The 15,783-nt window shown below is 39.8% G+C and overlaps 2 protein-coding genes and 1 pseudogene across 3 annotated transcripts in view; 1 reads left to right on the top strand and 2 right to left on the bottom strand.

The window, feature by feature from the left end:
* CHM (CHM Rab escort protein) overlaps nt 1–15,783 on the bottom strand; it is a 216,316-nt gene that overhangs the window by 20,048 nt on the left and 180,485 nt on the right. For both annotated transcript variants that reach the window (XM_075538794.1, XM_075538795.1), the window contains one exon: nt 1–99. In XM_075538794.1, the coding sequence (XP_075394909.1) occupies nt 1–99 (99 nt within the window). The remainder of the gene's footprint in view (nt 100–15,783) is intronic.
* On the bottom strand, nt 1,033–1,158 carry LOC142435453 (small nucleolar RNA SNORA29; annotated as a pseudogene).
* CDT1 (chromatin licensing and DNA replication factor 1) lies at nt 2,045–3,373 on the top strand. Its single transcript, XM_075539347.1, is given in 6 exon segments — nt 2,045–2,368; nt 2,371–2,610; nt 2,613–2,820; nt 2,823–2,944; nt 2,946–3,252; nt 3,255–3,373. Coding segments are annotated over 6 exon segments (1,320 nt in total).

Raw genomic sequence — 15,783 nt, forward strand, 5'->3', positions numbered from 1 at the left:
CTTTCTCCATTTCCGTACACGGAACAAACAATTTCTGCACAGTCGGCTCTAAATCTTCTCTTGCTGTTCCAGAAGATGCGCAAGTCAAATGAACCAAATCTGTTGAAAGACAAGCAAAATATTATATGGGTTCCTAGTTAATTGTTTGTTTACATTGAACACACACAGCTGGCTGCCATGAGGAATAGAGAGATGAGTAATTCATGGTTCCAGATTACAAGGAGCATATAGACCAGTGATAAAAAAAGGCATGTGAAAATAATAATAGTAACATTAGACTATAACTAAAAGTCTATGCATTGACTAAAATGTACAAAAAGAAGCAATTGATGTTAATTTTGTAAAACAAACTTCTAGAGAAATTTTACGTTCTTATGATAGTCCTAAAGAGGGTAAATAAAATATTTCTAAAAACAAAACAAAAAAGAACTTGCTTGAACAATACTGAAATTGGAGTACTTATTTCCCTACAACAGAAGAATCCATTATGGACAAGTTAAATAATCAGAGGGTTCTCTTAAAACTTTTTGGGGGGTACTGTTGGCATAGTTTGAATCATACACATATAACAGCCTCCAAAATAGCACAGAATAGTCCATATTTCATTCAAGAATTACAAATTATTATTATTTTCAATGAGTTCAAATTAATGATGTCTTAGTCTCATTTGTATTAACAAATTCATGGGCCCTGGATCTTGGAGATTATTTAGATTTGAGAATATCACTTTTAAAAAGACCCTTTATAGAAGTGAGCTATTATGGCCCAGTTTTGTTAGAACTCCCAAAGGCCTACATAAAAAAAGCATCAGGAGAGAAGTTCTACATACTGAAAGAAAAGAAAGGATCTTTACATAAAAATGCTTTTGGTTGTGGAAAGGAACAAAACAATCTCAAGCTACAGGAGAGCCTGGGAAATTCCCTCCCCATACATCACCACGCAAACAAAGAAACCAAAAACCTAGCTGACTCGCGACTGATAGGGCTGGGAAACGCAGCACCTGTGGTTTTCCAAGACTGTAACTCTTTTCCTTTCTTTCTGTACAGCCATTTCATACGCAATGAACCTCCCTCTTCAGATCATGGCAAAAATCACTCCATCCCACAGGCATAGCCACTACCATCTAGTATTGAGTTGAAGTGGTGGTCAAATGGGAAAGACTGTAACTCTGTAAGGGAGTAGAAAGCCTAATGGGAAAGACTGTAACTCTGTAAGGGAGTAGAAAGCCTAATGGGAAACACTGTAACTCTGTAAGGGAGTAGAAAGCCTAATGGGAAAGACTGTAACTCTGTAAGGGAGTAGAAAGACTGTAACTCTGTAAGGGAGTAGAAAGCCTAATGGGAAAGACTGTAACTCTGTAAGGGAGTAGAAAGCCTCGCATTTCTCCAGCAGAGCAGTTCCTGGTATTTAGTTGCTGACCTTGTGGTTAGCAGCCCAATGCCTAATACTATGCCACCAGGGCTCTCCATACATTATCAGTAGAATGAAAAAAAAAATCTTTTTAAGGCATGGGAGGATAGTTCAATGTATATCACGAAAGCCATAGTTAGAATAAGATTCTTATTACCATAGTCTACTTCTTTTATCTAAATATAAGCTGAGGAACTTAATGTTATGTAATCAGAAATCACATAAAGTAGTATCTCCCCACCACCAGTGCAACAAAGAAATTATGTTTTAGGAAGACTCCTGACCTAAAAAAAAAAAAAAAAATCAACCTTATTTAAGAATTGTTTTTCATGAACTTAACTTGATATCCATTGTAGAGCATACTTCAAAAGGTCTAATACCCTATATAATAAACTTATTTCTAATGAACTTAAAATTCTCAATTTCTATAAAACACTGGTGGGGAAGGGGTCTAAACATCATAGAACATCACCAAATAAAATAGGGTATCCAATTACAAAGATTAGAAATCTTGATATATTCCAATAAACTGTCTTGTTCTCATTCCAATCTTACCAATGTTCTTAATTTTCCTATTTAATTAATGGAGTTGGAGGGAAAAGAGCAAATACGAAATCTTTTTGACAATATCCTAATGGCTAAGACGAGGAAGGTCGTTCCTCCAGCAGGCCAGCAGCGCCCCCTGGTGTCTGAAGGGGACAAGGTCCCCAGGAAGGACACAGTCTCTGAGCTCCGGGCCTGCCCGCAGTGGACGCGTTAGCTGGGCGCACGCATCCCGGCTCTCAAGGCTACTGGGCAGCAGGAGGATGCTGGCCAGTCCAGCACAGCAGAGTCCAAGGGGTGCCCATCGGTGTCATGCACCCCCGAGGTTCCTGCCTACCAGCGCTTCCATGCGCTCACCCAGCCGGGCCTCCCTGGCCTGGCACTCCACCAGGTGCTGGCCCAGATGTTGCAGAGCGCATGGACATGGTCGTGAGCATGCTGCGCAAGTGCTCTGAGGCTGTGGCCTTCACCAAGGTCAAGCAGGGCGTCCAGACCATGCTGCACAGACGCTTTGAGGAACGCAACGTGGGCCAGATCAAAATGGTGCACCCGGGCTCGCACCACTTCCGCCGGGAGCGCCACATCCCCTCCTTCAAAGACGGCATCAAGAGGACGGACTACCAGCTCACCCCCGTGCCCCTGCTGGACCAAGAGTCTGGGGGGGGGCAGCCCCCAGGCTCTCTGCATCTTGGCTCCTGGCACGGAGGCACATCTTCCGCCAGAACCTGGTGGCCCACACGAGGGAGCACCACAAGGCCTTCCTGGCCACTCTGAAGCACCCCCTGGAGGTGCCGGCCGACCTGCTGACCCGCTGGCATCCTCGCTTCCATGTGGATGAGGTGCCCGACATCGAGCGGGCCGAGCTGCCCCAGAGCAGCTGGCCACTGCTGAGGAGCTGCTGTCCCGAGCCCGGAGTCTGATGTCGCCCAGAATGGAGAGGGCCTTGAGTGACCTGGCCTTTCGCACAGCAGAGCCCAGCTCTCCTGGGTCCCCCCAGTCCAGCCCTGCTGCCCGCCCCACCTGCTGCGCCCAGCGCACTGAAGGGGGTGTCGCAGGCCCTGCTGGATCGCGCCAAGGAGGCACAGAAGCAGCTGGCGCAGATGACCGGGCGGCCGGAGCAGGAGCAGCGGATGGAGCGGCTGCCCGAGCTGGCCGGAGTGCTGCGAAGTGTCTTCGTGTCCGAGCGGAAGCGGGCGCTCCCCATGGAGGTGGCCTGTGCCAGGATGATGGGCAGCTACTGTGCCGCCATGAATGCCGGGGACATGGAACAGCATCTGCAGCTGCTGGTCGAACTGCTGCCGACTGGCTCAGCCGGCACCGTGTCCGAAACAACACCGACGTCAAACTGGACAAGGCTGCCCATCTGGTGGGCCTCATGGCCCGGGTGACCCTCCTGGCCCGCACCGAGCAGGGGCTGTGAGCCGTGCCCATGCCTGGCCTGGCCCAGCTGAGTTTCCATACCCCCAGGCTCTCCTCCCCATCTGCCTCAGAGTTTGTGTGTAGTTTAAATTAAACTAGTTTCCATCGGCAATATATATATATATATATATATATATATATATATATATATACACACATACACAAATGTATATACAAATATAAAATTGATATAAAAGTATACACATATTTCTTCTTTTTCTTAACAACTGAACAGCATTTATTTGAGAGGATGCCAGTAAAAATCTCTATAAAACCCAAACCAAACTCACTGCCGCAGGGTCAGTTCTCACTCATGGAGAGCCTACAGGACAGAGTGGAACGGTCCCCGTGGGTTTCCAAGACTGTACCTCTTTAAAGAAGTAGTTATTATATTTTATTTAATGACGTTTGCAACTCATTGTAAAGCACAAACTGCTAAGAGCTCAAATCCAGTGCAAAGATGAATGGATTAAAGTCACCCTGAGAGAGAATTAGTGATCTGCTTCTGAAAGGGCACACCTGTGAAAGATTGCTGGAGCGATTACAACCTGCAGACCGGCACAGGGGCTTATCTGAGCAATAGCAATGAACTTCAACAAAGACTCTGATTCTGCTTAGATATTACCTAATGATTGTATTATGTCCACATTTAAGGTATGAACTATCTTTTCCCCTACATTTCCTCCTTTTCCTTTTACTTGGGTCATTTACTTGATTTACATTACTTTTAATTTATTTTCTTCCTCTGCGAATCGGATTGATTGTCAACTGTGTTTATTTTATTCATATTTTCAAAATCTCTTGTAAGAACTTGGCAGGGACAAACTTTAAAGTGAATAATCTTTTGTTATGTCTGTCAAATACAACTTATACTTGTAATAATAGTAGGGTTCCAATAATTATTTCTTGCTAATAATAATTTGCTTTCCCATTATAGGCAAACATCAGCTACTTACCTTTCACCTGCTTTCATATGCATACACATGTATACACCTGCATGGAGAAATTGAACTAGTTTCTGATATGAACATCAGGATAGAGGTAAGGAAAATACTAGTAGATAATCCTTAAATTATTTACATCTATCAGAGAAATGCTCACACGCAGTGAAATATACCTGCACAATGCCCATAAAAAGTTTGAGTATCAGAACTTACTGTACAGCTAATATGTATCCGAAAACATTTAGAGCATTTTATAAGTATTAATTCATTTCACCTGTGCAAGAGTCAGAGCGGTAGTTATCATTTTAACATCCTAAATTTACAAATGCAAACGGAAGCAGTGAGTTTCAACAGCTTTTTCCAAGTTATCCAGAGATGGGATTTACTTGGAATTAACACCCAGGAAGCTTTTATCTAGAGTGCCTGCTCATAATTACCAAATGCTATTGTGTAAATTTAATAATGTCCCCTAAAAGTTACATCCCATCCCTTAAGGCAAGGGCCTTCAAATTGGGACATCTACGAGTGTATTAAAACTATTGCAACTAAAAAGGCATCATTTTTCAGTCATTTCTTCTATTCAGTAATAAATTCTATTAAATTTTATTTTTGATGTTTAATAATTGTCAGAATTTTTAATATATTTGTACTATTTTGATCACTTTAAAAATTAAATATTCAATAAGTAGCTTTATATTTTTAATACTTAGAACTTTATTATCTCCGTAAATAACTAGCTTTTTATATGTATATCAGGATATCAAGGTTGAGGATTTGGAAGTCAGTGGATTTTGGTTCACATCTCTTTGTTCTTGAGGCTGCCCAACAACTGGTAACTTAACACTACCAAATACTTGCTTTTTTCATACTTTGCTTTTTGTGATATATCTTAGTCCTAAAGAAATAATTTTTGCCTTAGTTAAGTGAGCATGATTAAAACTTTTTTCTTGTGTTTAACCCTCATTGCTTTCTTACAGTGTTCATTTACTTAGGTGAACATCCCATGTGTTTTAGTCTAAAAAACTTTCCTAGATGGGTACATTTCCCTTTTCATGAAAGTACTTAACATTATGTACTATTGGTTAGATTGATGACATTATTATTAGAATTACCAAATGTCTCATCGAGGTTATTTAAATGATCTCTCAGCAAGTTGATAATGCGGTCTCTAATCAGGGTCAGGGATATACAGAAACGTTAGATATGCCAATGGATATTGAGCTCACACTTAACTGCAAGAACGAATCTAAGAACAACTAGTTCTTGGTGTGTGACCCTGGTCAATACTTGTCCCCATTAAGTAATCAGTGCAGATGTGAGTGCTATAGCAAGGTGTGGTGAAGAAATCATGCGTGGCTATCAAAAAGAACAGTGTCTGGGGTCTCAAAAGGCTTGTCTTAAAACAAGCAGCCATCTCAGTGAGGTATCAGCTAAGTTCACATAGAAGGAGTATGCCAGCTTATTGTGAGGCAAGAATTATCAATAATAAAATCCAAGATAAAAGGAATTGTAAAAAAAAAAAAAGGAATTGTATTAGAGCTTAATTTTGACATGCAGTTTGCAGAAGACTAGGGATAGCACTGAAAGTCCAAAGTCCATTGGCCGAGCGCCCACATCGATTTCGGCCTCCACTGAATTCTCCCGGACTGGTGACCAGCAATGGAAGTGATCTTGCCCTCTGGCATAACGTGTTACCAAATTAATTTCTGCAGATTCAGTCAGGTTAAAATTTAATATATTATCAGTTATTTTCCATTTTTAAATCTGTTTGTTTCTACAATATTCTTTCATTTGACCGAGGTTTTATTTTGTTATTATTGAAGTTTTTAATAGAATTTTTAAAATATGAAACCCACTGTAGGTAAATCCATAGATATAGTACTAGATTCTTAGAGTTCCTTGGGGTTATAGCCATGGAGGCTGGAAGGAAATGGGGAGCTAATAATAATGAATATAAGAATTAAAAAATATTTTTAATCATTTTATTGGGGGCTCATACAACTCTTATCACAATCCATACATCCATCCTTTGTGTCAAGCACATGTTGCCCTCATCATTCCAAAACATGTGCTTTCTACTTGAGTCCTTGGTATCAGCTCATTTTTCCCCTCCCTTCCCGCCCCCCCCGAAGAACCCTAGATGATTTATAAATTATTATTTTGTCATGTCTTACACTGTCCGATGTCCCCCTTCACCCACTTTCCTGTTGTTCATCCACCAGGGAGAGGGTTATATGTAGATCCTTGTAATCGGTTCCCCCTTTCTACCCCACCTTCACTCTACCCTCCTGGTATCACCACTCTCACCACTGGTCCCGAAGGGGTCATCTTTCCTGGATTTCCTGTGTTTCCAGTTCCTATCTTTACCAGTGTACATCCTCTGGTCTAGCCGGGTTTGTAAGGTAGAATTGGGATCATGATAGTGGGGTTGGGGAGAGGAGGCATTTGAGAATTAGAGGAAAGTTGTATGTTTCATCGTTGCTACCCTGCACTCTGACTGGCTCGTCTCCTCCCCACGACCCTTCAGTAAGGGAATGTCCAGTTGTCTACAGATGGGCTTTGGGTCCCTACTCCGCATTGCCCCTCATTCTCAATGATATGATTGTTTAGAAAAATGTTTTGAAACCAACCAAAAATGTTTTAATTGGTTGTAGCATTGATTATACAATGCTTTTTTAATATAGACAGCTGAACCATATGGTTCATAAGCTATGTCAATACAACTGTTAAAATGAAATATTAAAATGTAATATATATGTTTTTGATAAAAATTAATAATTATAATATTTAATGCATACATTTATATTTTAATACTTACTTTATTGCATTAAAGCATCACATACTGGTCTAAAAGAATCATCTAGACTGTAGCTGGACACCTCTTAGATCTTATTCATCAGCCTGCTGAACGGTTCTTTTTCAGAAGCATACATACCATCCAAAACCTTGAGGATAGCTTTGTTTTTAGCTGTCGTGGCTTGCTGAATGAAAGCAGCTGAAAGCGATACAAGCTCAATGCCATTTCCTTCAGGAATTAACATCTTTCTGGGCTTGAGAAATGGAATAATCATCCTCTTCTGAATGCTCTGGATGTAATTTTCACCCACAAAGTTACGGATTTCAACAAGAGACCCAGTCTCCTAAATAGGCACGTTGATGGGGAAGTGAGCATACACAGACCTCATCTTGCATCAATAACCCAGTTTAACACTATTGATCACATTCTGTACATGACTACAGGAAGTGCAGACTGTCGCCAGTTCCTTTCTATTTCCTCACCATTTGTCAATGAGAAGTCTTCTTTTCTTTCCAAGGAGACGGAGTTCTATATTGATGTGATTGAAGTCCCTCCACAGAGTTCCTCTGGGGCCCTTCGCAATAACTGCGCACCCCTTCCAGGAAATGTCCACATTCTCTGGAATGTCGACAGTCTGGTTGCTGAGAATGGTCTTCATTCTTGCATTATATGAGGCAAGGCTAATTTATATTTTTTCAATGAGTGATGGTGGATATCCAATATACTTGGTATTTAGATTCTAATGGTCATATTTTAAAGAGTGATATTACAGTTGTACTATAACATGTTATAGTTTTACTATAGTATTTATATGTTGAAAATGAAACTCTTTCCAATTACTTGAATTTTATGATGTCATTGTATATCTCAACTTACAAGAGGACACAATATTTTCTTCTTCTAATCATTTTATTGGGGGCTTGTACAACTCTTATCACAATCCATATATCCATCCATTGTGTCAAGCACATTTGTACATAGGTTGCCATCATCATCCTCAAAAAATTTGCTTTCCACTTGAGCCCTTGATGTCAGCTCCTCATTTTTCCGCTCCCTCCCTACTACCCCTCCCCCATGAACCCTTCATAATTTATAAATTACTATTGCTTTGTCATATCTTACACCATCCGACGTCTCCCTTCACTCACTTCTCCACTGTCCGTTCCCCAGGGAGGAGGTTATATGTAGATCCTTTTAATCTGTTCTCCCTTTCTCCCTCACCTTCCCTCCACCCTCCCGGTATCACCCTTCTCACCACTGGTCCAGTCGGGTTCATCTGTCCTGGATCCCTGTGCTTCCAGTTCCTATCTGTGCCAGTGTAAATCTTCTGGTCAAGCTGGATTTGTAAGGTAGAATTGAGATCATGATAGTGGGGGGGAGGAAGCATTCAAGAACTAGAGGACAACTGTATATTTCATCATTGCTACACTGTACCCTGACTGCCTCATCTCCTCCATGCAGCCCTTCTGCAAGAGGATGTCCAATTTCTCACAGATGGGCCAGGGGTCCCCACTCTGCACTCCTCCTCATTCACAATGCTATAATTTTATTTTTTATTTTGGTCTTTGATGCCTGACACCCGATCCCTTTGATGTCTTGTGATCTCACAGGCTGGTGTGCTTCTTCAATGTGGGCTTTGTTGTTTCCCAGTTAGATTGCCTCATTTGTCTTCCAGCCTATAGGTTCCCAGATTCTATATTTTTTTGACAGCCTGGCACCATCAGCTTTCTTCACCGCATTTGCTTATGCACCTGTTTTGTCTTCAGTGATCATATCGGGGTAGGGTGGTGTGCTTCTTCCATGTGGGCTTTGTTGTTTCTTAGCTAGATGGCCGCCTGTTTATCTAAAAGCCTTTAAGACCCCAGACACTATAACTTTTGACAGCCAGGCACCATCAGCTTTCTTCACCACTTTTGCTTATGCACCCGCTTTATCTTCAGCAATCGAGTCAGGACAGGCTGGTGTGCTTCTTCCATGTTGATTTTGTTGTTTCTCAGCTAGATGGCCCCTTGTTTATCTTCCAGCCTATAGGACCCTGGATTCTATATCTTTTGACAGCCGGGCACTATCAGCTTTCTTCACCGCAAATGCATTTGCTTATGCACCCACTTTGTCTTCAATGATCATGTCAGGGTAGGCTGGTGTACTTCTTCCATGTGGGTTTTGTTGTTTTTTAGCTAGATGACCGCCAGTTTATCTTCAGGCCCTTAAGACTTCAGATGCTACATCTTTTGATAGCCGGACACCATCAGCTTTCTTCACCACATTTGCTTGTGCACGAATTGTCTTCAGTGATCATGCCAAGAAGGTGAGCATCTCAGATTGCCGAATTGTTAGAACAAAGTGTTCTTGTGTTGAGGGAGTACTTGAGCAGAGGCCCACTAAGACACGATATTTTCAAAATTCTTTAGGGGTTCATAAGGAAAAATATAGAACAATGTTTTAAGATAATTTATCTTAAAACTTAATCTGTAGGAAATGCCACATTTCTACTAACATTCTACTCTTTATGTAAAACATTTCTTTGCAATCTATAACTTTTATTCTTCTCTACAGAGTTAACTGTGCTCAATGAAAGACTAAAATAATAACAAGGAAAAGCAAATGTTTTTTACACATTTCATCCTATCAGTATCAACCGATAAATAAGATTCTGAAAGATATAAAAGTGGTGGAATTATACATATAAACTATGTATATTTATACATCATGTAAGAGTATAAACACAAAATTTTTTAAGTTTGACCGTATCATTTATCAACCATGATCCTTTTATTTAACAACTGTTATAAAGGATTTATCAGGATGACAAAATGTGTTCTCAATTACAAATTTTTTTGTTGTCAGTATGCTTGGAATTATACCAGCATTAAAGTGTAAAATTATACCAGCATTAAAGTGTAAAAAAAAGCCTTAATTAATAGAATGTAGATTTAATACTGAAAGAAAACAAAAAGCCTAACACCAAAAACTTGATGAGAGTTCTAACCATAATTAGTACCATTGAAACAAGAGTATGTTAGATCTGGAAATCAAAAATAAGTCAACACAAACTCGAACTGGTTTTGAAATTGATTATTCGTGTAATAAGTAGAATAAATATAGTAAATATCAATATAGAATTTTCCCCCTAATAAGTTGTTCTTAATTTTATTTTTGGTGAAGATATACAAAACAAGATCCATTTTTGCTAAGCCATTTTAGGCATAATGATCACTGACAGTGATTACATTCTTCATTCTCTGTCAAGATTCTTGTGATTTCTGAACCAACTTTTTCATGTTCATTTACTTAATCTACCTGTGGTATCCTCATTTCCCAAACTTCTCTTCTCTGCTTTAAAATAGCTGTTGATGCTTTGGTTTATAGAGAATTTTTTTAAAAAAGTAATGCAATACGCAAATGTTTGCTTTTTGAATTAAACTGTTAGTTCAAAGGTGCCTTCAGAGGGTAGTTTATATCCAAGATTTGAAGAGCAACTCAGACCCACAGTTTTGAGAATTCCTCCAGACTCAATAGGTCTGGATTCTTTTTTAAGAATTTGATGATTTGCTCCACATTTCTATACTTTTATATCAGGATGCCAATATTATGTTCCTGATCCGAACATTCAATAGTGGTAACCTGGCAACATTTAGCTTTTCCAGACTCAAGATAAGGAAGGCATTGCTTCATGTAGACAATGAGTCTTGTAGTGTAGTTCCTTCTCTGATTCTTGGGGTCCTTCTTTATTCTTCCACATCAGGGATTAGCAACCTCTGGAAATGGTAGAGCCAATTCTGTCCCTCACAACGATTTAAAAATTATTTATGAGCCATAAACACATTTTTACAAACGAATGAAATTACCATTATCGGAATAATATCCTTTCAATTTTTTCAATTTTTCTTTAGAGCCACATGTACATACCTAAAAAGCCAGATATGGCTTGAGACTATAGTTTGCTGACCCCAGTTCTAAACAAATTAAGACTCATAACAGTATCTTAAATGGCTGCTCATAAGCTTTTAAGACCTCAGACATTACTTACCAACGTGGAGCTAACTGAATTTATTAACAAACTTGCAGTGTACAAAATGAACAGACAAAATATTGTGAGGATTTCACAAGGTCAGGCAGTGCTTTCTCCTGTTTTACAAATGATGATTATGACTCCAACAACAACAAATATCAAATGTCAGAATGAAACTACTGTGAATAACTGATAATAATGCACTACAGGGGGTGGGGGGGATAGACTTCAAGCTCTATGGTAACAGAACAGTTAGGCAATGGGCTGCTATCTGAAAAGTTGGTGGTTCTATCCTACCAGAGTCTCCAAGGGAGAAAAGACCAGTTGATCTGCTTCTGTCAAGATTATAGCTTACTGCTGAGGTCAGTTTATAAACGAAATGAAATGCAAAAGGGGCACAAGGAAAAAGCTACTGTATACAAACATTCCAGGGGTGAGGTCCAGGTAGTATATCAGGGGCCAGACCTAATATGGGGTACATATGGTAGCCAACTAAAGAGGAGTGGGGGTAGGGTATTTTTTATATCTCCACAGGAAAACAGGGACCATACTTAAATCCGGTGTTCCGGGACGTGAATGCAGCGTGCCGGCATGAAGAGGGGAACCAGTGGAGGGGTCTGGGGGCTCGGCCCCACCCTCCCCCCAGAAAAATTTACTTTAGAGGACAGCACTGAAGCAACAAACCCACATGGAAGAAGCACACCAGTCTGTGTGACCATGAGGTGTCGAAGGGATCAGGTAGCAGGCATCAAAGAACAAAAACTCCTATCAGAGTAAATGAGGGGTAGTCCAGAGTGGAAACCTAATGCCCATCAGTAGGTAACAGGTCACCCTCTTATAGAAGGGTCGTGGGGAGGAGACGAGACAGTCAGCATACAGTGCAGCAACAATGAAACAAAACATCCTCTAATTCTTAAATGCTTCCTCACCCCAACTATCATGATCCCAATTCTACCTTACAAATCTGGCTAGACCAGAGGATCCACACTGGTACAGAGAGGAACCGGAAACACAGGGGATATCCAGGACAGAGGATCCCTTCAGGACCAGTGGTGAGAATGGTGATACCAGAGGGTGGAGGGAAGGTGGGGTAGAAAGGGGAAACCGATTGTAAGGATCTACATATAACCTCCTCTCTGGGGCACGGACAACACAAAAGTGGGTCAAGGGAGATGTCAGACAGTGTAAGACATGACAAAATAATAATAATTTATAAGTTATCAAGGGTTCAGGAGGGAGGGGGGAATGGGTAGGGAGGGGGAAAATGAGCTGATATCAAGGGCTTAAGTGGAGAGCAAATATTTTGAGAATAATGAGGGTAATGAACATACAAATGTGCTTGACACAAGTTATATATACATATATATGAATTATGATAAAAGTTGTATCAGCCCTCAATAAAAAATTTTTAAAGAGAGTATTAGAAAGCAATTATAAAAAAAAAGAAAATCCTATACAACACTTCTACTCTTAGAGGGTCACTAAGAGTTGGACACTCTGAAACACAACAAACGAATATGAATAAGCATTTAAAACTAAGCTTCAACACTAAATGGAAGGACAGCAGAGATGATGGCTTACTCATTCACAAATGACTAAGAAAAGAAACACACCCATATAAAATTCATCTAGGATATAAGAAGAGATGAGTAGGAAGCATACAAATATAAGCCATTTGCTAAACGATGGAACTAAGCTTATGAAAAATATGACTGACTTAGCTTTGAAAAACTAATAAAATTTAAATACTTGACAATCTTAATAACTTGGAATCTAATTAGCAGAGGGGATAAGATATTAAGTTACTTTATAGATCCTTTAAAAACAAATATCCTTACTTTTAAAAACACACAATAAGCAGGCTAACCTCAGGCTTACTTATAAGCGCCCGGCATTAATAAATAACAATGATATGTTATCATTATATAAAATAATGGTTTAAGTAATATTCATCTTTGATTATATGTAAATTACACAAACATCTCAGAGAAGCTGGATTGGGTGAAGAATCAGGATTGGAGGAAGGTGTTTTATCAACAACCTGCAACATGCAATATGCAGATGACACACCCTTGCTTGTTGATAGTGAGGACTTGAAGCACTGCTGATGAAGACCAAAGATTGCAGCCTTCACGGTGGAGCTAACAAGACCAAGTGCTAACAAGACCAAGATCCTCCCGACTGGACCAATAATTAACATCATGAGAAATGGAGCAAAAGATCAAAGTTGTCAAGGATTTCATAATGCTTGCATTCACAATCAATGCTCGTGGAAGCAGTCAAGAGATCAAATGACACATTGCATTAGTTAGTCGGTTGCTGCACAATCCCTCTTTTAAGTGTTGAAAAACCCAGAGGTTACTTTGAGGACTAGGATGCATCTGACACAAGCCATGGTATTTTCCCACGCCTCATATGCATATAAAAGTTGGACATTGAATAAGGAAGAATGAAGAATAATCTATGCATTTGGTGAAGAATAGTGAAAGCACCATGGGCTGTAAAACAACAAAGAGATGGATCTTGGAAAAATTACAGTCAGAATGCTCCTTAGAGGGAAGGGCGAGGGCAAGACTTTGTCTCACCTACTTTCGATATGTTAGAAGACATTCGCCTGGGTAAAGTGGAGGGCAGTGAAAAAGAGGAGGGGCCTCAACGCGATGGCTTAACACAGTAGCTACAAAAATGGACTCAAACATAAGAACAATTGTGAGTCTGGTGCGGGGACCGGTGGGGCAGTGCTTCCTTCTGTTGTACACAGGGTTGCTATGAGCTGGAACCTACTTGAAGGCATGCAACAATAGCCACAACATTATCACTTATTCAGCATTTTAAGAAATATACAGTAAGATCCAAGACGTTTGTCATCCTCCTCTCCTCAGAAGTTCGTTTTAGTGTCTAAGGAAGATCTTATAAGGTCCACAGAACAACTGATCACTTCCACAGAGTGGATTATATAACATTAATTATACTGCTTATGTTAATGCATTAAAATGCAATTGGAAGAAACCTAACTTTCTTGTTTTCCGACTTCTGCAAAATAGAAGAAGCGAATAAAGGGGACAGGAAATCAATAGAAGATGCTGCCAGAAAGAGCATCCCAACAGCTACAGGACAGTAGCTTAACGGAGGGAGAAGAGGGGGCATAAAATGTAGATAACAAAAGCACAGTATAGGGCATTTAGCACAGGGACAAATAGGCCTGAACACTCCAAGAGACCCCAAGGGCATCAGTGAATTACAATAGACTATAATAAATGATGGCCATGATACCCCGAAATTATATAATCAAAAGGTTAAAACATGCATAGCATATTTAGAATGGCAGAGAACTAGATGTGATACATGCAAGAAAGACACTTGCAAAAATTGTGAAAGTAAAATTTCAGCCCTAATGGAAAGCATTCGACTACCTGAAGAATGCGTTTGGGGAGCACATGTAAGACTTGGAGATGCTAACAGGCTTTCAAACGTTCGTATGTAACCCCATTTCCACTTTCCAAAAAGATGGTCTAACAAATCACCGAAAGCACTTTTATTTTTAAATCAAAGGTCTTCTCTGGTTTCCCTAGATGGTGTATTACTTTTAGAGTGTACTCCACAGAATTCTGCTTTGGACATGGGGAGTTATTCTGAGTTTAGAGAAGGGAGGTCACTGGCATAGTACACACAAACATGATGATCTCTGAGGGTATCCACCTATGTTCTCATGCAACATCCCTTCCCTGTAACTTCCAAGGTGATCGCTACCGCTGGTGATTAATTAAAGTAAAAACCTACACTTCTTAAGCACTTATTAGTGCCAGACACTAATTTGATGAATTAGCCAATTTGACCCTAATAACAATCCTTACATAGGTATTATTATTAAGTCCATGTTATTGAAAAAGAAAGGGAAAAAGCCTAGGCTTAGATATATTATGTAACTTAAGGTTAGTTACCTAGTAGGTAAAAAACCTCAGTCTGTTTTCAAGCACCACACACACTGTGGTGACAACAGTTTGCTATTAGAATGAATGTCCTTGTTAACTGCTCTATTGTCTTGTTAATGGATCTATTTGCCTTTCATATACACCACTACCACACTATAATAAAAAAAGAAAAAGCCAAAACAAACACTACCAAGTTGATTATAACTCATAGCAGTCCCATAGGACAGTGTAGAACTGACCTTGGAAGTCTCTGAGGCTGTTAAGTCTTTGTCAGAGCAGAAAGCCTCTTCTTTCTCCCACAGAGTGACTGGTAGATTCGAGCTGCTGAGCTTGTGGCAAGCAGTTCAACACATAACCAATTAAATCAACAGGATACCTCATCCATACCATATGAAAACACAATTGAATTGCATACATATGGTTTCAAAATTCTAGTGTTAAAACATGTTACTGGGGCATTTTAATATCTCAAATACATTCTTGCCACCACGCTTTAGACTACAGTACTCATTTTCATTCCAAGAAAAAAATAAGAGAAAAAACCCAATTCACTCTCACTGAGTCAATTATGACTCATAATGACCCAATGGACAACAAGAAGAATAAAAAGTCAGAAGTATGATTTGTATAAAGAAAAAAGAACTTGCAGAAAAATTGGGGGAAAAAACCTGTGAAGTACATACTCTTATTATATGATTTCTGAAAGATATTCTTTAATGAAGGCTA

The sequence above is a fragment of the Tenrec ecaudatus genome, chromosome X, assembly GCF_050624435.1.
Source record: "Tenrec ecaudatus isolate mTenEca1 chromosome X, mTenEca1.hap1, whole genome shotgun sequence".
In the NCBI taxonomy this organism is placed as follows: Eukaryota; Metazoa; Chordata; class Mammalia; order Afrosoricida; family Tenrecidae; genus Tenrec; species Tenrec ecaudatus.